General features: G+C 54.8%; 1 protein-coding gene across 2 annotated transcripts in view; it reads right to left on the bottom strand.

The window, feature by feature from the left end:
- FBLN1 (fibulin 1) overlaps positions 1–22,543 on the bottom strand; it is an 85,332-nt gene that overhangs the window by 18,184 nt on the left and 44,605 nt on the right. Inside the window, exons 15-16 of one of the 2 annotated variants that reach the window (XM_030320921.1) lie at positions 6,270–6,412; positions 4,247–4,378 (exon numbers count right to left, since the gene is read on the bottom strand). In XM_030320921.1, the coding sequence (XP_030176781.1) occupies positions 4,247–4,378; positions 6,270–6,412 (275 nt within the window). Of the gene's footprint in view, positions 1–4,246; positions 4,379–6,269; positions 6,413–14,565; positions 15,015–22,543 lie in introns of those variants that run through there. The other variant, XM_030320920.1, reaches the window with a different exon arrangement.

Raw genomic sequence — 22,543 nt, 5'->3', positions numbered from 1 at the left:
TCACACCTCCATCACAGGCTGGGGGCCCTTTCTTGCCAGGGAGGGGTGAGGGTTTCAGGAAGCTGTTTCCCCGTGGAGCCTGTGTGTGAGCTGGGGTGGTCTTCTCAGCGTGGCCTCGGGGAAATACGTGATCACCCACTGTATGTCACTGCCTGGTGGGGAACCCTCAAGTTCACGAAATGGCTACGTGGCAGCAAAAAGCTGCCAAGACCCCGTCAGTTTACCCACTGGCCAAGGATCAGGCCAGCTGCACGCAAAATTAAAAGGCAGCTCTAAAAGGCAACTCAAGGGGCGCCTGGGTGGCTCAGTCGGTGAAGCGGCCGACTTCGGCTCGGGTCATGATCTCGCGGTCCGTGAGTTCGAGCCCCGCGTCGGGCTCTGTGCTGACAGCTCGGAGCCCGGAGCCTGCTTCGGATTCTGTGTCACCCTCTGTCTGCCCCTCCCCTGCTTGTGCTCTCTCTCTCTCTCTCTCTCTCTCTCTCTCAAAAATAAATTTTAAAAAACATTTAAATTTTTTAAAAAGCAACTCCAGCCTAGTGCTGTCTGTAGTTCCCCCTTGGCTCTGGGGAGGCTTCCACAAGTCCCTCCCCCCATCATAGCCCCCATTCCGGAGCCGTCACCTGAAGGACCCCTTCCCCACGCAGCCCCCGACTGCAGCCAGTAGCCTGCACAGCGAACCGTGAACCCGGGGCCGGATGAGGAAGGCTTTTGTAGTGGCCCGAGAATACCTCAGGCATTAATAGGGCATTTTTGCACAGGCAGAAAGTGCATTTTTCATTTTTCACTGACAGCTGGTTAAGGAGGAATGCCACAGGACGGCTGCTTGGGCCTTCCACAGACAGCAGGAGCTGCCTTTATCCCCGCTAAGAACGGGCTTTTAAAGGATACGTTAGGGGAAGGCCTGGCCCTTTTAGGTTCTGGGTGGACTCAGGGCACTTTCTTCTGTCATTCGGGGGAAGAGTGAGCTCAGTGGCCTCAGGGTCCTGGCGGTCTGTACCCTTGTTATTTCTCTGGGACCCAAATTCTCAGTCACTTTGCCCAAGTCAGCCCGGGCCATCAGTGGGCTCCAGCTCCGGGTGTTCAGGGAGGACCGGGCTCCAGGCCCGCTCTGCCTCCAGCGCCCCTCACCCATGAATGGGGACAGTCCCGCCAGGTCACGGGGTCGTGGCCGGGGAGGAAACACCTGCCCCTGGGACTCGCTGTAAGCCACTCCTTCAAATGTGTGGAGACTCAGCTCAGACCACACCTCCTCCAGGAAGCCTTCCTGAGCCCGGTGTCCAGCATCCGCAAAGCGCATGGCCTAAAGCGGGGAGGGGTTCAGCCAACACCTGTGAGTAGGTAGGTGTCCTTTCCCAGGTACGACAGGCAGCGGGGGGCTGCGCAGTGGTTCACACTGGGCCCAGAGCCCCCGGATCCTGCTGCGCACAGCAGACAGGAGGCTTGCGTGCCTCTGGAAAACACTTTCTTCCTTTCCCAAGGACATCAAGGGTTTCTGCCTGAGACATTGCTTGAAAAGAGAACAGCACCACTAAAAACAAGTTTGCAAACCCCGCCCCCCACCTCCCCGGGGCCCCAAGGTGTTTCTGATGCCGGGTCCCAGGTGCTTACTTAACTCAGCTCCCTCCTTTGCCCCCAGGGAGACAGTCACACCCGTCCCTGAAGGTATTTGTGAGAACCGAGCCCAGGACGGACGCGGGGTGAACACGTGGCTTACAGGCTGCTCACACCTGGGCTCAGGGCCAGCAGCGAACCATCCAGTGCAGGTGGACACGTCTGGAGCTGCCGTGCTGTGCCCGTGTCCAGGGCCAGCATGTGCCAGCACGGCTACCCAAGAGGCCCAGAAGCCCCTGGGGTGCACAGGAGTTATTTGGGACAGAGGCAGGGTTAAGGAAGTCCGGGGAAGAGACCCTAAGCAGAGAAATAAGGCAGCAACGATCGGGTAGGTATAGAGACGAGGGTCCGACCCAAAACACAGCCCGGGTCCCGCCTCAGCGAGACCTTGCCATCCAGACTCCTCTGGCCTCAGTCCTCTACCCGGGGGGAGAGGACGCTGGCACAGGCAAACTCCAGGACCCCGGCCAGATGGGCCTCCTGCAGTCACACCGAGGAGTGGAGGTGGCCGGGCCCACCCGGAAGCGGAACGCATTCCCCGGGGCCAGCCCATCCCTCCTCCACGAAGCACCAGCCTGGATTCCAAAGACCAGGGCACGCGTGACCAAGTGCAGGGAGGGACAGCCGCTCTTGTCTTTGTGGCCTTATCCACATTCCATTCCCAGGGGCTCTGTTCTGTTCCCCGCTCTGCCCCGGGGCGCCGTGGGAAGGACAGCACGCCCTCTCGCCTCTCTGGGCCTCGGTTTCCCCCTCTACAAAGAGGAATCGGGAGAGATGGTCTCCAGGAGCCTCCGGGCTCCGACACGCCAAGATTTTCTGCCCCAGTGGATGGGAAGCCGAGAAACGGAGACTACCAGGTTGATTCTGTCCGGAGGACAGATGCAGCTAGAAAAACACGCTGGTGGGCACTGGATCGGGGCCCAGCCACTGCCCAACCCCCTGGCTGGGGTCACCCAGGAGGGATTTAGCGGGGAACCGAAGGGGCCACCCCCCAAGAGAGCCCTCGCAGGCCACAGAGGCTTATCAGTGTCTTCCGTGTCAGATTTTCATGATGGGTTTGTGGGGCCATCTGTCTCCCCGGCTGGAATGCAAAACATTCACCTGTGGACCCACACGGCCCGGCCTCGGGCCTGGCACAGACGGGGGCTCGGGGAAAAGAGCAGGAATGGAAAGAATGAACGAGTAAATCCGAAGGTTCCAGTCCTGCTCATACGGTTCCAAGGCTGTGATTTACCCCGCGTGGAAGCCACGCCCACAGGGGTGGCAGGAGGGGGCCTCCCGGGCACCGCTGTTGCAGGTGAGGCACCACCACCCCACCCAAGCGGAGCAAACCCGGACCCTGCCTCCTCCTGCCTGCCCTCAGCCCCAGGCCCCGGGGGGTCCCTGAAGGGCCTGTTCATCTAACATGGGGGAAACTGAGGCCCAGGGTGTGCAGAAGGTTTCACGACGGCTCACAGCCAAGCTGCATATGCCCTCCCCTTGGAATCCCAGGGAGGACTAATGTACCATTAATTGTAATTAACTAATTATTCCTGCTGCGAACTAGCGGAGGAGGCGGCTGGGGGTGGGGAGCCCCTAAATGACTCAGTCATGTTTACAACATGCAAACCCATTTAAGAGCTTGTAAAGTCGCTATAAATGGCTCTTTGGCAACAGGGGAATAACGATTCCCTGTCTCCAGCTGCCAGTTTAACAACGGTCGGCGGCGCCGGGGGCGCGGGGAACAGGGTTCTAAGATCCAACAGCGCCACCTAGAGACCTCCTTCCAGAACGTTCTGCCCCAGGGCCGACCACTCTGCCGCTTCTCCCGGTGGACGGACACCTCACAGAATCCAGGGCCTAGGAGACCACGAAGCCCAGTCCCTCCTGCCCCCGTTCGCCGTGGAGAAACTGAGGCCTACGTGAGGAAAGGGCCCGGACCCCGGGGGCTCAGCTGCTCGGAAGACCCTGGGTCTACATCTAAGTCCAGAATGGTAGACGGGATTGTTTTCACTCCCCGAGAACTTAAGGTCTATAAAAACGTGACCGTTCAGGAGAGGTTTATGAACCACTTACCCAGACTCACCTGCTTCCCCGCCTGGGCCTCTGATGGAGCCCTTCCCCTCCCTCTCTGCCCCAGCGGAAGGGCCCCAGCCCTGCTCTGTGCCCCCATGGCGGGGCGGTGCCCGGGACCTGCCAGGAGGGACAACATCTGGACACACCACAAGGCCAGCCGTCTGGGGCCGAGACCAGAGCTCAGGCTCTGACTCCTCACTTGCTTTCCTTCCGTTGACCACCAGAATAAAAATCCTAACAGGTCCCACTGACCTGGGGATGGGGTCCTGAGACAAACACCTTGCCCGTGAGGTATGGCCAGAAGCTCATGGTTGTGAGACACAGAGACCCAGTTAATGCACCCATTCACGGGTGGGAGACTGGCCCAGCCGGGAGCGGACCCCACTCCAAGCCCGCGGTTGCCCTGGGGGTCCCCAGCTGGCCCTGCAGGACAAGGCAGGCTCTAGGAGGGGGGCTCAGACGGCGGCTGCATGGTCCAGAGAGGTCGTCCCAGCAGACCGGCACAGCGGGCCTCTGCCAGGCCGCTGGCCGGGAGGACAAGGAGGCGTCTGGACAGACCTGAACGCCTCCGGCAACTCACCCACAGTCATGCCGTCCATGTAGCGCTTGATGATATCGAAGGAGTCTCGCAGGTTCCCTTCCGTGATGTCGAAGATGATGTCGGCGTGGTTGGCGGGATACATGGGCATGATGGCCCGGAGAAAGATGATCTCTGCGAGAAGGAAGCACAGCATGGAGAGCCCAGAAATGCACCCCTGGGTCACGGGCACCCGGTGCCCGGGAGCCCTGCACGGAGAAGGCGGAGGGGTCCTGAGGGCTCGCAGGTCACAGCCTGTCCCCCTTGTTATCAGCGGGGAAACTGAGGCCTGGAGAAACCTTGGATCTTCTCTGAGGTCATAGAGTAATCAGCAGCAGTGCCAGAGCTGAGGAGCAATTAGTAATTAGTCATAAATCTTCCCGAAGCTGGAAGAAGGGGAAGGGAGGTGGATGAGAGGCAAAGGGAGGGGGGTCAACAAGGGCAAGACAGCGGGTGGTCTCTTGCCCACGGTGATGTGGGTCAGCAAAGCTGCCTCTCCGGGAGCGCCGGGCAGATCGGTGGCTGTGTCTACCGCCGCGGCCTTCTGATACGAAGTGGGGCAGACTACCCCGGGCTGGGGGCGCGAGGCCCCGATTCTACCCTGGCTCTGGATGATCTGGAGGCGTCCTCCCTCTGGGCCTCGGTTTCCTCGCCTTTGGAGTGAAGGAGGCTGACTGGTGGTGCCCACTAAGCGTCCTTTCAGCGTTAAAGGTCAAGGTCTGGATCTGTTGGGCCCGTGACGCCAACAGGCGTCTCCAGCCACGCTCCACTCCCTGCGGAATCAACTCAGAGACCGGCGCTGCCCGAGAGGCCACAAAACCGGCCGTCAGCGGTTTGGGAAGGATTTGTATGTGGTTGGCTGGAACGTGTCATTTGGCACGCGGCAGACCCCAGTCGGCGATTTTCTCCGAGTCCCTGCCTCCCTGCGGAGATCCTGTGCCGCCCCTTTGCCAGAGGAACGAGCTCCGTCAGGCGACCATGTCCCTGGGGAGCCTCTCCTGCCCTCGCCACCCCTCTCTCCCCCCTTCCCCCCTTTTATGTTCTGGCATGTGCTCTCACGGGACCCCGTCGCAGGGTAAACACGGGGTGTGGTCACGCTGGCTCAGCTATACATCTGCCCTCAGAGGCTCACCGTGTTCTTCCTATCGCTGTGCCCCAGAGCGCGGCCTCGAGCCTGACACCCGGGAGGCCCGGTCAACGTTTACTGCAGGAGTCAGTCACGGTGGAGCTCCTCCCAAGGCCAGAGATGAAACCCCTCCCCTCCCGGAGGAAGCGGGGGCAGGAGATCACGGCAGCCCCGCACGGGGGATGTACACCCAGCAGCAAAAGGCGTGCAGAACAGCACCCACACACAGCCTCCCACCAGGTGCCGGCAGGGGCGGGGGTTGGAACACTGCTCTGCTCCTGGGCTCCCTGGATCCGATCCAGCCCCTCTGGGGTCAGCATCGGGTGCAGCCCCGTGATGGCTCCCAAAAGCCTTGGGCTAGAAGCCCCAACGCCGCCCACGTTAAGGCTTATCCTTTCCAGCCTGTCTCTTGCCAAGCCTCTACCCCTCCCAGCCAGGAAACCTGGGCTTAGTTCCTCAAATGCCCGCTGTCCCCCAGACTTACCTCCAGACCTTTCCAGAGGAGTTCTGCTCCGCTTGGCACCCCCTTCTGTCCCTGCTCCCCACTTAGACCCCGGTGGGGAAGTCACTTCCTCCCAGAGGCCCTCCCTGACTCCCCAGCGCTCGGCAGAGAGCCAACACCCAAAAAGATATTTGCCGGACAGCTGTGACCCAGACAGAAGAAGCGCGCCCTCCTGAGCCGAGAGCCCGGAATGGGCCGGCACGGTGCTGTGCGCTCGGGGGACACAGAGGAGATGCGGAGGCAAATCTACGTCTTACCAAGGAGAAGCTCCTTGGGGCCAAGCTCTCGGCTCAAGCATTGGGAGGCCGCTGAGGGGGCTGCCTCGCAGGGACGTCTCTCTTGCGGGGACCTGCCTTGGGGCCCCCACTTCGATTCCGGCCGTGGGAGTCGCCACTCACCTTCAGGGCGGGTGAACTCTCGGAAGGTGGGCAGCGAGACAACAGTATGCGAGATGGTGTGCACAGGATCCAACACGCAGGTGACGTCGTTGGGACGGCAGGACTTGATGCAGCGGACGGTGTCTGTCTTCTCTTGGCGGAGCCTGGGGGGAACCACAGCACAAGAGGCGGATGGGAATGTCGCAACCGCCACTCCCACAGAGACCCAGGATCCAGGAGGACCAGCAGGTGGCCAGGTGGGGAGCGCCCGTCCAGAGGCGGCTCCCGCGGAGAACCGCAGTGGCCTCCGCGGCCCGGCTGCTCGGCGGGGATGCCTCGTGGCCCTTCCTGCGACCTGGACCGGGACCCACGCTCCCGTTTTCACCGGCCCTGGCTGCGGGTGAGCGAAGCTGGGCTATTTGCCAATGCCGTTTCTACAACTGCGGACACATTTGTTCATCCGCTCACTCAACAGGTATGTTTTCAGGGCCTGCTGGGTGCCGGGCACCAAGGATGCCGAGGCAAACGTGGGAGACACGGTCCCGCCTTCCCGGAGCCCTGGGTCAGGTGGGTCGCAGGGGTGGTAAGTGAGAGAACGTGCACGCGGTGCCCAGCTCGGCGCCCAGCACAGAGAAGTCAAACCCACGGTGTCATGCGACAGATCGGGAGGAGGGAGAAGAGGCGGGGGCTTGTTTCAGGTGCGAGTTTAAAATATGTGGGCTAGAAACATTTTAAATCCTCTTTATTGTAAAATAAAACATAAATGCAACACCTAACCGGAACAAAGATGTAGTTTAATGAGTTATACAGTCACTGCTCAGGTCACGAGAGAGATCCCTCATCCACCACCCGAGTCCCCATCATGCGTCCAGATCGATCCCAGTGCCCTCCCGCACCCCCCGGGACCCCTGTCCTGACCGTCCTAGCAGTCGCCTACCTGGGCTTCTTCATTGTTTGTATCATACAAGCATACACCTCGAGACACAGTCATTTAGTCTTGTCCGTTAGAAAAACGTGTTGCTTCTCAAGTCCGTTTTAATCCACAGGTTGCCTCTCTATCCTTTCATTTCCCAGACAGTTGGTCTGTTAAGAAACTGGAAGCCTTTGAGCCATATGGCCTCCTCCACGTGGTCTCACCGGCTGCATCCTCCTGGTGCGATGTGGCGTGTACCTCTGTCCCCTGACTTTCTTGCACACTGGCTGCTGGATCCGGACCTGACCAGATGCAGGGCCAGTCCCTTTGGCAAGGTGACAGATGGTGACGTGTCTTCCATCAGGGGGCACTTGGCGTCTAACTATCTCATAGGGCCTAAAGCCACTGATTCATCGGGGCTTACAAAATGCTGGTAGTCTGGTCCTATCATTTCTTCTTAGTATATTAGTTGGAATACTTCCAGATGCTACTCATATGCTATCTGGTTACCATGGGGTATAGTTCACAAAAGAAAAGCAATGATGCCCGATTCTTGCCTTATTTTTATAAGTTTTCAGGACCATGAACTAGCTCTCTCTCATCATCCAGAGGTCACCCGTTGATTTTTCCAAGTATCGGTATGAACTCATGGATGTGAACTGTTTGATGGGTTTCAACCCACTGCAATGATCATCCTTTGCTGGAGCTCAAGTTTTCCCATCTTTGTCCAGAGGGAAGATCAGAGTGGCTCCTGTGTCCTTTCGACTTGGCCCCAGTAACGTCCAGTAGCTCTCTTGCTCTCTGGTATGACGGGGCGGTCCAGCCTTATTTTGTACTTCTACTGCCCCAGCTACATCTCCGAGAAGTCTTTGTTTTGTTTCGGTTTTGGTTTTTTAGCGGTAAACAGTATTTCAAGACCACAATCTAGATACCAGATATGTTTGGTGCTACTGGGTTGGCCATTTCTCCCAGGCCTCTTCAGTGGACATTTTTAAAGGTAAAATATATCATGAGTTCCTACTGATATTTCTGATTCAAAACGAGAACGACACAGACTTTTAATCTCTTCTGTATTACAGAGGCATCTCTTTTCTTCCGTATCAGAATCCTGGTTCTTAAGAACACAGGAGATGATAGAATATCCCACAATTATTTATTTAGTTATTCTATATTCTGACACAGTAGTCTCAGAAGAGCAAGACTAAAATTACCACCACCACCACGAACACAATTACTTAAAATAATATATATATTTTTGGATACATCCTCCCTATTCTTCCTGCAGGTTTTATAGACGTGCTATATCTACGTTGTTTGGACAGACAGCAATTCATATTTATCTACATTGTTTGGACATATAGCAATTCATTCTATATGCTGTCCTTACAATACTCACTTAGTTGTGGTTGGATAAGCAACTATGCTTAACGCTTGTAGGCTGATACTTTTGCATGTTGATAATGGCTTGTGTCCTTTGTACACATGAGTCTGTTTCATTGAGCATATAATCCTTGGCTTATGTTTTCTTGAGGATCCTAAGTATTCATCTTCTTCCAGCATAAGTGTTGCTGTGAAAAAGTCTGATGACAACATACTTTTTCCCCTTATAAGTCATTGCTGTTTTTGTCTAGATGCCCACTGTTTGTCTTCTCTTTCCTTTCATTTTTTTTTAATGTTTGTTTATTTTTGAGAGACAGAGAGAGACAGAGCACAAGTGGGGAAGGAGCAGAGAGAGAGGGAGACACAGAATCCGAAGTAGGCTGAGCTGTCAGCACAGAGCCTGATGTGGGGCTCAAGCCCATGGACTGTGAGATCATGACCTGAGCCAAAGTCGGTGCTTAACTGACTGAGCCACCCAGGTGCTCCTGTCTTCTCTTTCCTTTAAAGTCCGATAATTTGAGGCCCCCAGGTGGCTTACTAAGTTGAGCATCCGACTCTTGATATCTGCTCAGGTCATGATCCCAGGGCTGTGAGATCGAGCCTCACGTGGGGCTTCTCTCTGAGAGTGGAGCCTGCTTAAGATTCTCGCTTTCCCTCTGCCCCCTCCCCTGCTCACACTCTCTCTAAAATTAAAAAAAATAACAAAGTCCGATAATTTTGCTAGACTATGTCTTGATATTTGCTGTTCTGAGTAGATATGTTCAGGCATGGTGCGTTCTTTCAATGTGGATTTTCAAATTTTTTTTTTTTAAGTTTCTGGAAACTTGCTTGAGTTACCATTTTTAATACTTATTTCTTTCCTTTGTTTTGGGTTAGTGCTTCAGAGATTTCTATTATCTGTATGGTGGGTCTCTGTGTGTGTCTTCTATGTCCGTCACTTTCTCTTTGAGCCTTTTCATCTCTTCTACTTCTTTTTTGACTTATAAAATTTGTCTTCTTTTTGGTCACTCTTTCTCTGAAATATTTCTGAAATTGTTTTTTGCTTTAGTTTTAAATTATTTCCTGGGTTCTGTCACTTCATGTCTCAGTTTTTCTTAATTCTGACCCACAGTTTTCTTACATTTTTGATCATTTTCTTAGTGCTCTTACTCTGTTTTGATATAGGTTACAGTTTTGATCTAGACTGTGAACATCTGTTACTGATGTATTTTCATTATCTGGAGGGATGCCATTCTGTTCCTTATTATCTCCTTTCTTACAATAATTTTTGTAGGAGACTCAACCTTGCTACTTTTTGGTTGATCATTTTCAAGTGGAATTAGTTTTCCTGAAATTTTAGAAAAAGGCACATTCACAGTTTTTCTGACTTCACAGAACTCCCTTATCTGTCATTTGGGGCAGCTGGCCTTCTGATATTCCTCTACATTTACCTGGACCTTCCTTATCCAGTCTGTTGTCTCTTTCCTACTGAACTCTGCATTTCCCACCCAGCAATTTCTCCATAGTGTGAGATCCTGACATTAAGGGAAGCCCCGCTGGCTCAGTTTCAGGGGTTCCTAGGGGCTAGATGGCTCCGTTCCCTCAATGCTTCCATGAGCTCCTTGCACGCACTGGAATGGACTGAGTAAATGTCTCCCAGTCTCAGCCGCTGCTCCATAATTTGTCCTCTGTATTTTCTAGGGAATATCTGTTGACTATTCTGGAGTCTCCCACTGCTTTCTTCTGCACAGGTGCCGATACCATGCCGATGGACATACACTGTACTTGGGGGTTCGTAGGGATATCCTGTCACCTCATTTAGTTGTGCATATTTTCTGTAGATTTAAGTTTTTTTGTCTAGTTGTTTGTGTGTTTTGGGTTGGAATCCAGAGAGCTTCAAACACTATGCTGCTGCATCTTTCCAGATTCTCTGTGCTAGAGGGTTTGCACACATTATCTCACTTAGTCTTTTGGTTTATTTATTTTTGGTCAGTACATCATGGACTCTATTTACTTAATGAAAACAGTGGTGCTATGTGAGGATAAGGTTACTACCAAATGACCATGTAATATAATAAAATTTTAAGTTTCTCTACCCAAAATCTCATAGCTGAAACGGCTTTTTTTTTAATTGTCAAGTTAGCTAACATACAGTGTAGTCTTGGCTTCAGAAATAGATACCCGTGATTCATCACTTCTACAATACCCAGTGCTCATCCCAACCAGTGCCCTCAATGCCCATCACCCATTTTCCCCAGCGCCCAAACTTCCACCCCCATCAACCTTCAGTTTTTTCTGTGTATTTAAAAGTCTCTTGTGGTTTGCTTCCCTCTCTGTTTGTACCTTATTTTTCCTTCCCTTCCCCTAGGGTCTTCTGTTAAGTTTCTCAAATTCTACACATGAGTGAAATCATTTGACATCTGTCTTTTTCTGACTTATTTCACTTAGCATCGTACCCTCCAGTTCCATCCACGTTGTTGAAAATGGCCAGATTTCATTCCTTTTCGTCACTATATCTCACTGAGTCTTTACAGCTCTTTCCTCTACACTACACTGCTTCCTTTATACTTGGAAATCATAGAATGGGGCTTGTATCCAGTGATTTCAGAGATGAGGCCGGAGTAACAATCCAACCGGCACTGACTGATCCCAGCAATCCTATCTGCTTCACAGCATTCAAGACAGCAGGGGACAGGGTTTCGGAGGACAGGAGGCAGAGCCAGGCTGCCTGGGTGTGAATCCCAGCTCCACCTGAGACCAGCTGTGGGACTCTGGGCAAGTTACTTATCTGCTCTATGCCTCCATGTCTCCAATGTGAAATGGGGATCATAACCGTATTTTCCTCACAAGGCTGTTGTGAGAGTTCAATTTAATGCTTGGAGCAGTACCTGGCCCTCAGCAAGCAGTACATGTGTTAGCTATCATAGTCATGATTATTATCATTACAATAATGATAGCCATGATTATTATCACTTGCCCTGGGGAGCCTGGGTTAGGACAGTGATGGAGTCAGAAGTGCAGAGTCCTAGGAGTCCGAGGTGATGGCAGTGACCTTAGACACATCCAAACCCTCTGAACCTTCATTCCCCATTGAACTCAAGATCCAAATGGACACTCACATTCCCTCCAACGAAGGAAAAAACCAACACTTATTGACTGCCGACTATATATACCAGATAGGGCCTCATCTGCGATTACATGTAATTTTCAACATAATCCATGACGGCGGCCTTGAAGCTCTGAAAGGCAAATGACTTCTCCAAGGTCACAGAACTAGTAAGTGGCCAGGAGGACATTCAAACTCTTGGTTATTATTTTTTTTCTGCACTGTATGATCTCAGCAGCACGATGTAGGACTATGACCGTATAGCCCCAAGGAACTGCAGGGCAGAGAGAAGCCTCCAGGTAGTGCAGATATCAGCCCCACATATGCACTCAGGCGCACACACAGAGACAGCAGAGGCGCCCTGAAATGGAATGGGCCACCTTAAGATGTAGGGACTTCTACAAACAAGGGAGAGCGCAAGCTAAGCTGGATGGTCAGTTGGTGGGAATGTCGTACAGGGGACTCTGGCAAACTCTGTAAGGTCACTGCATGGCCTCTAAAGCCCCTGAGCATTTCCCCCCAACTCAATACTCCTAGACATGAAGGAAAAGGGCTTCTTCCAACCTGGATAATCTGGAGCATGGGGAAGGAATACTTGAATACGATAACCGGATCCCTGCTGTGCCTTGCTAACTTCACAGAAGAGGGGATATTTGAACTTAGCCTTGAAAATACCATCCATCGATCATTCATCCATCCATCCATCCATCATCTATCCATCCATCATCTATCCATCCATCCATTCATCCATCTTCCCATCATCCATTCCTCATCCATCCATTCATCCATCTGTCCATCCATCTATTTATTCAATTGTTTACTGAACTCTTTCTATAGGCCAAACACTGCAGATGTCGAGAATACAGACATAATCCGTGTTCTCCGAAAGGTCCCAGTGCAGTAGGGATAATAAAAAGTAATAACCACAAGATAACAGGGAAAATGTGCAGATGTTCAGGGCTACTGGAGCTCAGGTTGAGGAAAGGCTTCACTGAGGAGATGACTTTTGAGTTAAGCCTTCAAGAAACAGTTTGTAGGAGGGTGGCAGGGCACACGCTAAAGCCAAGAGAAGGCACATTCAGGGGAGGACAAGCACCCCTGCAGGACTAGAACGAGGGGATGAGCTAGGATAGAGTTGAAAATGTGGACAGAGGCTAGATCGAGCATGGCCTTGGATACCATTCCAAGAGAGCTGGACTTGACCCGCTGGTAAATGAATCACAGAAGGTCCTAACGAGACCAGGCTGGTCCTTCAGAGGGGTCCTCTGGCTGCAGCTTGGAGAATGCTCTAGAAGATGGGAGACTGGGAGCCGGTACAGACCAGACATGCTCAGAGAGAGGTATGGGAGACAGCGTGGAAGGCTTGAGGTGACTGGCTTCCACGGTAGTTCAACTGCCACTCTGTCAACAGGCACAAGGCATCTGTCTTCCCTGCCAGACAGCAAGGCCAGCACACCCTCCCCCCACCAACTTACACGGAACTATAGGAAGGATCTTAGGACCCCGCAATATCCTGGTTCCCCTGTGATGTTCTGCCTTCCCCTTGGGTTTCTGCTTGGAAACAGCATCGGCAGTCACAGAAATGCTAGAGACATAAGGCAGTGTTGGTAGAAAGTTATCCGTTCCCTCAACGGGCATGGACAGAGCATCTCCTGTGTGTTAGGCACCTCGCCAGGAGCTAGGGACACATCGCTGAAGGGGACAGAGCTGGTCTCTGCCGGCCCAGAGCCCTCCGGGTGGTGAAGACAGACACACGAAACACAGATAAATGGGAAATGCAAACCGTGACAAGCATAACAAAGGAAGCGCGAGGTAGCAGAAAGACTGACAGAGGAGCTGAGCCAAGAGGAAGGCCTCACTGAGAAAGGAGCACTTAAGCTGAGCTTTAGCCAACATTGGAGCCAAGGGTGCAAAGCGTGTGCAAAGGGCCTGAGGCAGCAGAGAACTCAGCGGTGTGGCTCAAGGGAAGGGAGCAAGGGGGGAACAATTTGTAGTCGGGCTGGGGACGCGTGCAAGGACAAAATCATACAGGGCCTCGAAGGGCACTCTGGGGACTGGCTGGAATCATGGTGGAGGAAATGAAGAGAGGCGGGTGGGTCGAGACCCATGCTGAAGGTGTTGTGAGAATGGAATAGTTGGAGTTATGGAGTCAGCAAGCCAGGGTTCAAACACCAGCTGTGCGAGCCTGGGCAAATCACTTGCTGTCTCTGGGTCCCCACGGGGATGAGACACCTGCCTTGCGGCACTGAGGCGATGCACACGAAGGACCCGAAGCACAACGAGTGGCACATCTATCGTCTTATCCTCTGCCTCCTCCTCCTGGCAGGGGGGCAGGATCCCCGGCCGAGGCAACTAACCGTATTCAGGCAAGAGCGGCAGCCAAGATTCTGCAACTGTGTTCTGGGTCTTTCTCCCACCGGTTCAGGCTTGTCACGAAGACAAACAGAACGAGAGGCTCAGGATCGAGTTTTCTGGACTCCGTTAAAGGGTCAGCTCCACGCAATACAGCCAGGACACCAAGCGCAGCCAGAGACTTGGGCCCGCGGCCCGGCTCTGCTACAAATAGGCCACAAAACCCTGGCCGAGCCTTGCCCCTTCTCTGGGCCTCAGTCTCCACATCTATAGAACGAGAGCGGAAGGGGCCCGATACCCTGTTTTCAATGACGGCCTCAGCCTTGGGGCTCAACACAAGATGGAGGAGAGCTCACTCATCTGAGGTGATACACGCGCGCCTCCTTAACCCCGTCCCCGGGCTCCCTGGCGGTGTAGACGGTGACCTCCGTCAACAGGGACTCCCAGATGCATACGAGCATAAGAAAACCACTCCTCCGTCACCGCGTGGGAGCACCAGGCAGTGGCAGGTGCCTGGTTCGCCCCAGGGTGATGGACAGCACGGCCTCCCGCCCGGGCGAAATAAAACCAAGGCACGTGAGGCATGCTGGGTAGGATCGCCTGCTGAAACTTTATTAAGATCCCGGAGGGGAGGGCGAGGAAAGCAACAAGAGGGAGCCCCCGGCGGCCCAAAGCAAGTGCTCACAGCTCTGCGGACACAAAGATGAAAAGCTTGGCCACAAAGGAGCTGACGGTGCCATGGCGATAGAGGTCCATCTTGACGGTCAGGAGCAAGTCCCTGGGCTCAGGGACGGGCTTGGTGAGGGCCACCACCCCGCTGTGGTGGCTCACCTTCCGGGTGCTGAAAAAGCCCTCCTCGTTGCCGCTGGTGATAGCCAGCTGCATGCTGTCCCCGGGGACGGCATTGGAGGGGCCCATGCGGAAAACCACCGCGGGCACTTGGATGTTGGTGGGGAAAGAGAGGTGGTAGTAGGTTATTCTCAGAGGCAGCTTGGGGCACTCCTGATTCTCATGGCAAGGCAAGCGCTCGCAGCGGCTGCAAGAAAAGTGGACAGAGAGACAAGAAAAGGATTAGAGCAAATTCAGCAAGCGGAGGCACAACAGAGCGCGAGGGAAAGCGGGGGCTCGCCGGGCAGGGACTCCCGCCACCCCTCTGGCCGATTCGGCTAAGGGAAGAGCACCCCTCACTCACCTGCGGGAGGTGCCGTGGACCTCCGGGCCGCTGACTCAGGCACTAGCCTCTTCCAACACCCTCAGGGGGCGCTGGGTGGCCGGGGTCTAGGGCCGTGCCGGGAGTGAGGTGTGTCCCCTCTCGCCGGCAGAGCACCCCCCGCCGGGCCACACTCCCCGGGCACACCCTGCCCTCTGAGTGTCGTCCGGGCGCCCGGCCCCTCGCCCACGCCGCGGTCACGGCTACATGGGGCTCTTGGCGGGGCACGGAGATGACCCCGGAGGCGGTCATCTCCACCGCTAGCGGTCACGGCCGCTGCCATCTATCAAGCGCTTGGCCACTCGTCACCAAGCGTTCTCTAGCGCGAGCACCGTAACTGCACCGTGAGAGTGGCCCGAGTGCCATTCTTCAGATGCGGAAACTGAGCCTGGAAGAGTCGGGAGGCCTTCCCAAGGTCACAGAGTGAGGAAGCCAGATTTGTGCTCAGGCAGTGAGGTCTGATCCCCACCCGCCTCGCTGGGTCTTGCGCTCCAGGCCCAGTTTCCTGTGTGTCCACAGGGACAGCCAGGGCCTGGAATGGAGATGGGGATGGGTTCTCACTTCCTGTAACAGGAGGACGATAGCCCCTAATTTCCTGTGACAGCACGGAAAGAGGTTCTAAGTTCCTGTGACAGAACGGGGAGAGTGCCCCAACTCCTATGACAGAACGGTGATAGTTCCTAACTTCCTGTGACCGGATGGAAAGAGGTTCTAACTTCCTGTGACCGGATGGAAAGAGGTTCTAACTTCCTGTGACCGGATGGAAAGAGGTTCTAACTTCCTGTGACCGGATGGAAACAGGTTCTAACTTCCTGTGACAGGATGGAAAGAGGTTCTAAGTTCCTGTGACAGAACGGGGAGAGTGCCCCACTTCCTATGACAGAACGGTGATAGTTCCTAACTTCCAGCAACAGGATGGAAAGAGGTTCTAACTTCCTGTTGTAGGTTCTAACTTCCTGTGACAGGATGGAAAGAGGTTCTAAGTTCCTGTAACAGAACGGGGAGAGTGCCCCACCTCCTATGACAGAACGGTGATAGTTCCTAACTTCCTGTGACCGGATGGAAAGAGGTTCTAACTTCCTGTGACCAGATGGAAAGAGGTTCTAACTTCCTATGACCGGATGGAAAGAGGTTCTAACTTCCTGTGACATTCTCTGACTTCCTGTGACAGGACGGTGATAGTTCCTAACTTCCTGTGACCGGATGGAAAGAGGTTCTAACTTCCTGTGACCGGATGGAAAGAGGTTCTAACTTCCTGTGACCGGATGGAAAGAGGTTCTAACTTCCTGTGACCGGATGGAAAGAGGTTCTAACTTCCTGTGACCGGATGGAAACAGGTTCTAACTTCCTGTGACCGGATGGAAAGAGGTTCTAACTTCCTGTGACAGGATGGAAACAGGTTCTAACTTCCTGTGACAGGATGGAAAGAGGTTCTAAGTTCCTGTGACAGAACGGGGAGAGTGCCCCACTTCCTATGACAGAACAGTGATAGTTCCTAACTTCCAGCAACAGGATGGAAACAGGTTCTAACTTCCTGTGACAGGATGGAAAGAGGTTCTAAGTTCCTGTAACAGAACGGGGAGAGTGCCCCACCTCCTATGACAGAACGGTGATAGTTCCTAACTTCCTGTGACCGGATGGAAAGAGGTTCTAACTTCCTGTGACCAGATGGAAAGAGGTTCTAACTTCCTATGACCGGATGGAAAGAGGTTCTAACTTCCTGTGACATTCTCTGACTTCCTGTGACAGGACGGTGATAGTTCCTAACTTCCTGTGACCGGATGGAAAGAGGTTCTAACTTCCTGTGACCGGATGGAAAGAGGTTCTAACTTCCTGTGACCGGATGGAAAGAGGTTCTAACTTCCTGTGACCGGATGGAAAGAGGTTCTAACTTCCTGTGACAGGATGGAAAGAGGTTCTAAGTTCCTGTGACAGAACGGGGAGAGTGCCCCACTTCCTATGACAGAACGGTGATAGTTCCTAACTTCCAGCAACAGGATGGAAAGAGGTTCTAACTTCCTGTTGTAGGTTCTAACTTCCTGTGACAGGATGGTGATCGCTCCTAACTTCCTGTGACAGGATGGGAAGAAGTTCTGACTTCCTGTGGCACACTCTAACTTCCTGTGACAGGATGGTGAGCTCCTAATTTCTGAGGCAGAATGGAAAGAGGTCTAACTTCTGTTATAGGTTCTAACTTCCTGTGACAGGACGGTGACAGCTCCTAACTTCCTATAACAGGATGGAAAGAAGTTCTGACTTCCTGTAACAGAATGGTGAGAGCTCCTAACTTCCAGTGACAGAATGGTGAGAGCTCCTAACTTCCAGTGACAGAATGGTGAGAGTTCCTAACTTCCTGTGACCGAATGTTGATAGTGTCTAACTTCCTGTGACAGGATGGAAAGAAGTTCTGACTTCCTGTGACAGGATGCTGAGAGCTCCTAATTCCTGAGACAGAACGGAAAGGGGTTCTAACTTCCTGTGATAGGTTCTAACTTCCTGTGATAGGTTGGTGATAGCTCCTGATTCCAGTGATAGGATTAGAGAGAGGTCCTAACTTCCTGTGACAGGAGGGAAAGAGATTCTGACTTCCTGCTACAGGCTCCAACTTTCTGTGACAGGATGGTGAGAGCTCCTCACTTCCCCTGATGGCGACGGAGACAGGTTCTAACTTCCTGTGAGAGGTTGGGGACAGGGACCATCTTCTGCCTCCTGAACACCAGGCCATCACACTCTGATGGCAGCTGCCTTTGGAAGTGGAGCCCTACCGCAGAGCCCCATGGGAGCTGGCAGAGCATGCCCCAGGAAGTTCTGCCATGTTGACCGTGTTTGGATTCTCTGGCCAGGAGCAAGTACCGTCCTAGCCTTCCATCTCGTCTCCCTTTCAGCTCTTTAAGTTTCTGTGCCTTGTGTTGGGTTACTTGGACTTATTTCACATTTGGCGTTTATTGTGAGCGGGGTCTCTTTTTTCCATCCGATTTCCGGCTCTTTATCGGGATGAGGGGAATCATCTCATTTATTTGGCCGTTTACCATTCTGCGCGGGCTTCGCTAGGCCAGCCCTGGGAGCGAGCCCCAGGGTACTCCCTGGGGATGATCCTCCAAGGTAGGTGAGGATCAGGTGCACCGCGGGGGAGTCATGCATGGGAGGGGCCCAGAGGCAGAGGGGACAGATAGGAGAGAAGGAAAGCAGAAGAAGGGTGCTGCTGAGGGGCGGCCTACCCCCCGAGACACCTAGCTCCAGGCTAAACGATAAGGTTCCGGGGGGTTCGGGAGACCCTGAGGGAAGGTGCCTGGCCTCGTGCTGCGTGAATCAGGGTTTCTCCTTCCATTAGCTCATTTCGTCGTCCCACACTGTTCTCCTGCTCTACTGACAGGAAGATCAAAGCTCAGTGAGGACACGTAACTTGTCTGTGACGCCACAGTCTGTATTAAGTGGCAGAAACAAAGTTGGCCTGTCTCACTTCAAAGCCTTCATCCACACGCGCGCATACACACACACACACACACACACACACGCGCGCGCGCGCGCACACGTGCACCAGCTGCTTCAGGAAAGGCCTGGTGGTCTGGCCAGCAGGTGGCACTAGAGTCGCCTTCATGTGACTTAAGCTTGTCCCACTTCTGTGTGGCCTGTACCCTGTCCAAGGACGGGGTTTTGATTTGTCAGATGGACGCATTAACCCAGCACGTGTGGCCAGAGGGGACGTGACGTGTGCATGACGTTCGAGCTCCCACAGCCACCACACCGGAGAACCGGACGCTCCCTCCTCCGTGGTCCCCACACCCCCACCACAAACCCCGAAGAGGCATTAACCGCAGAGCCGCGGGCATTTCTCACACGAGGCATTTCTCGGCCTGGCTCTGTGTGGACCATTCACTTCCCAAGGGCCGGGCGATGGCTCCCCGGCTTCATCTCCAGGACCCGGCGTGAACTTGACACATGCTACGCACCCCAGTAAATGTGCACAAACACGTACGGCCCTGATTTTCCCGGTCAGCTCCAACTTCAACGCTCCTGTCCTGCTCTACCCTGAGCTTATGGAAACATCACAGAAACCTCAACTACCGCATCCGGCAAACTGCCCGCCACCCTGGGCACCCACACAAAAGTCTTTGTTCGCCAGCATGTCTGGAGGGCTGTCGTCGCACAGAGAAGGGCCAGGTCCCTGGGACCACACGCCTCGGTTTCCATCTCGTCATGTACAAGAGAACAACGCGCCCCAATTTTTCAGTGCAACGGATTTGATCGGAACACTCTATTTTCTGTGAAAATGCAATGCTGGAAGTCGCCACACACTAGAGAGAGAAGGTCCCCCAGGCCCAGTCCCTTCTCCTGGGAGGCACGGCCATTCTGGCCACCCCCCAGGCTGTCTCACGCTTATAGCCTTCCCTGCCGGCACCTCCCTGGCTTTCATGCTCTTGTCATTCTGGACAGAAGCCCTGGGAACAGGCCAAGGCAGGGCTCCACTCCCCTCACCCCTGTCCACCCGCATTGTACCCTCAGGCCCAGAGCTGTGCCAACCGAGGCTGTGCGGCCTTCCTCTGGCTTCTAAGACCGCATGTCTCAGGGGTCCGTCCTGCTGAGGGGATAAAGAGGATGTTTTCAGTCCCATCCCAGGCTCTGGAACGCTTTGACATTCCTCCTGTGGGTAGGAGGGAATCGTGTGGTCAGGATCTTAACAGCCTGGACGATCCATGAGGCCCAGCCCTGTGGTTTGTGGCCCAGCCTGCTGGGTCATGCTCCAGTTACCGCCCCTTGGCCGCCAGGGACACTGCCCAGAAGGAGACTGTGTGGACAGAAAGAGAAGGCTGAGGCCCAGAGAGAGACAGAGAGGCAGAGAGAGGGCACACACCTTAAATCTTCCCTATCAAGACTCCCTAAATGTTACCTACAGAAATGCTGGCTAGTGGGTCTTTCCTGATACAGCTCTTTTAAATTTTATAAATTGCTTTCTGCAGGTCAGATAATAAATTCTTTAAGAGGATTTTGGAGGATGAGGAAAAGAAGCTACAAAGCAAGAAAACTCCAGCCTGAGGCGCTAACGGTGCCGAGAAGACGGGCCACTCCTTGCTTGGAGCTCCGGCCTGTATCCTGCCTGGGTCGGTCTCCCATTTGTCAGAGGCTCGTCACTATGCTGACACTAAGCTCCGAGCCCCCGTGGTCCTACGGTAACTCCTCTCTCTAGGAGGGGACAACCAGGATACAAGCCTCCAATGGCCACTCAACTTGGGGTTCCAGCCCCAACCCCCTTCCTACACTGGGCTCCCGGCTAGCCCGTGATTCCGTAGCATGATGGCCCCAACCACACAGCCCCTCAGACGCCCGTGTCTCGTCTCCCATCGGAGGGCCAGGAGCTCAACCAGTCACACGGGCGGCAAGCGGCAGGCGGGGAACAGCAGAGGTGCCCCGAGGAACCTCTGTGGCTAAGCTGAAGTGCCCCGAGGCAGAGAAACGGGATGGCCGGTCATCACCGTCCTCCCTCCCTACCACCCTTGTCCCAGCACCGGGCTGGCTGCCTGGAGCTCGTTACCACTCATCCCTGCTAATCCCCAAGGCCTTGCCAAGCAGGTGTTGCAGACACAGAAAGGGCCCCTGGGGGGCCAAGAGACTGACCTGAGGCCACAGCCCCAAGGAACAGGAGAGCGAGTCTGCAAGTCTGCAAGTCTGGAATCCTGGCCCTGGCTCTTCCCCTTTCCTTTCAGGCCCTGCCCTGGACACCAGGGGGCACCCCCCTAAAAACTGGCAGTAAGACAGACCTTTGGGGCGCCTACCCACTCCCCCATGGGGGCTGAACCCAGCGTGAGCTTTATGAGGGGGCACCCCGCAGGAACCTGGCAGGGTGGCCTCACCACCCGCTTCACAGCTGAGGGTATAGAGGCTCCAAGGAGCCCAAGCGACCTGGAATGGAGTAACTCCAAGCTGGCATCTTTCTGGAATGCCACAGCTTCCCCAAGAAGCTGGAGGACTCAGTCCTGGAGGGCTCGGCCTGGCCACTACCCCCAGTTTCTTTCTCCTCCCCCTCTGCGCCCGCCGCTGGGGGGGGGGCGCTGGCGAGCAGGCATGGGTGTTAATCTGGGCCGTCCTCCCCGGAGGGGCAGCTTGGAGCCCCATCTTCCCTCTCTTGCTTGTACTGTGGGTGGGGCCCTGCTCCCTCTTCCTACTCACAGAAAATGACAAGCCCCCTCTTTATCAGCCCCCAGTACATGCTGATGAAGCCGTGGGATGGGACAGACCGAGCCCTGAAGCATCAACCCCCATAGTGAGCAGAATGCCAGCCCAGGCTCCCCACTGAGCACCCCATTTCATGGCCGGACGCCCTTCGATCCCCTGTCCCCAGCCCTACTCCAGTCCTGCCCGCCACTCCCTCCCTCTTTGCCTCACTCAGTTTCCCCCTCCCCATTCATTCCACCAACGCCTACTCCAGGCACCCCCCACCCAAGCCACATGGGGACTCTGCTGCACTCTGTGGCCACTGCTGCTCTGGAATGTGCTCTCAGTAGGCACGGTGCTGGGCACGGGGGCCTTTGTGGGCCCACCGTCTGCCCGGGTGCCTGCACACAGCATGCCCGCGGTCCCCAAACAAGTAAATGACTTTCTCCAGCACCGAGGCTTGGCCAAGGCTTCCACAGCAAATGCCAACACGCAGGAAGGGGCCGGGTCTGCTGATTTCAGTCACAACCTCAGCCCACGGTGCCCACCTGTCCACCCTTGGGCTCGGGAAGCACGCAGACCCCCAGAGGGAGGCTGCCTCCGGTCTGGGCTTCGTGGCTGCCTGCGTTAGAATTCCATGCCCAGCGCCAGCCAGTCTTCCAGAGTCCTCAAGCCCAGACACAGACCAAGAACTGGGGGAGCAGGAACTTAATACCACAAATAGCAGCCCAGCCTCAAATTGAGGAAACGGAACTTTCTTAGGGGTCCGAGGTACGCTCTCGCTGCCCTCCGGGGCTCAGTTCTGGGGTGCCTCTTCCCTAACCGGGGCACAGGGAGGACACGAGCTATTGGATCTCCAGGCGGACGAACGTACGTGTGCTGGGGGAACAGAGCAAGCCCGCGAAGGTGGCGAGGCCGGAGGACGAGCACCTGGGAAGAGCCCAGAGTGCCGCTGGGGAGACGGAGGTCTGAGCATCTGGCATTCAGCAAGCCGGAGGCCAGGCCAGAACCGCAAGCCAGGGCAGCCGCCCTTTGGGCTTCAGCGAGTGGACACTGGGGCCGGGTGCACCAGCCAAGGAGGCCCTGACCCTCCAGCGGGAGGAGCAGGCTCACGGTCAAAAGGCCGAGTTGCGGTCAGCCTAGCTGTGCACTGGCTTCGAGCGTTTCCGGGGGTTGGAAAGGGGGGTCACGCACCCGTGCTCCCG

This window comes from Lynx canadensis, chromosome B4, assembly GCF_007474595.2.
Source record: "Lynx canadensis isolate LIC74 chromosome B4, mLynCan4.pri.v2, whole genome shotgun sequence".
Taxonomy (NCBI): Eukaryota; Metazoa; Chordata; class Mammalia; order Carnivora; family Felidae; genus Lynx; species Lynx canadensis.
This window is presented reverse-complemented; position numbering and strand designations above follow the sequence as displayed.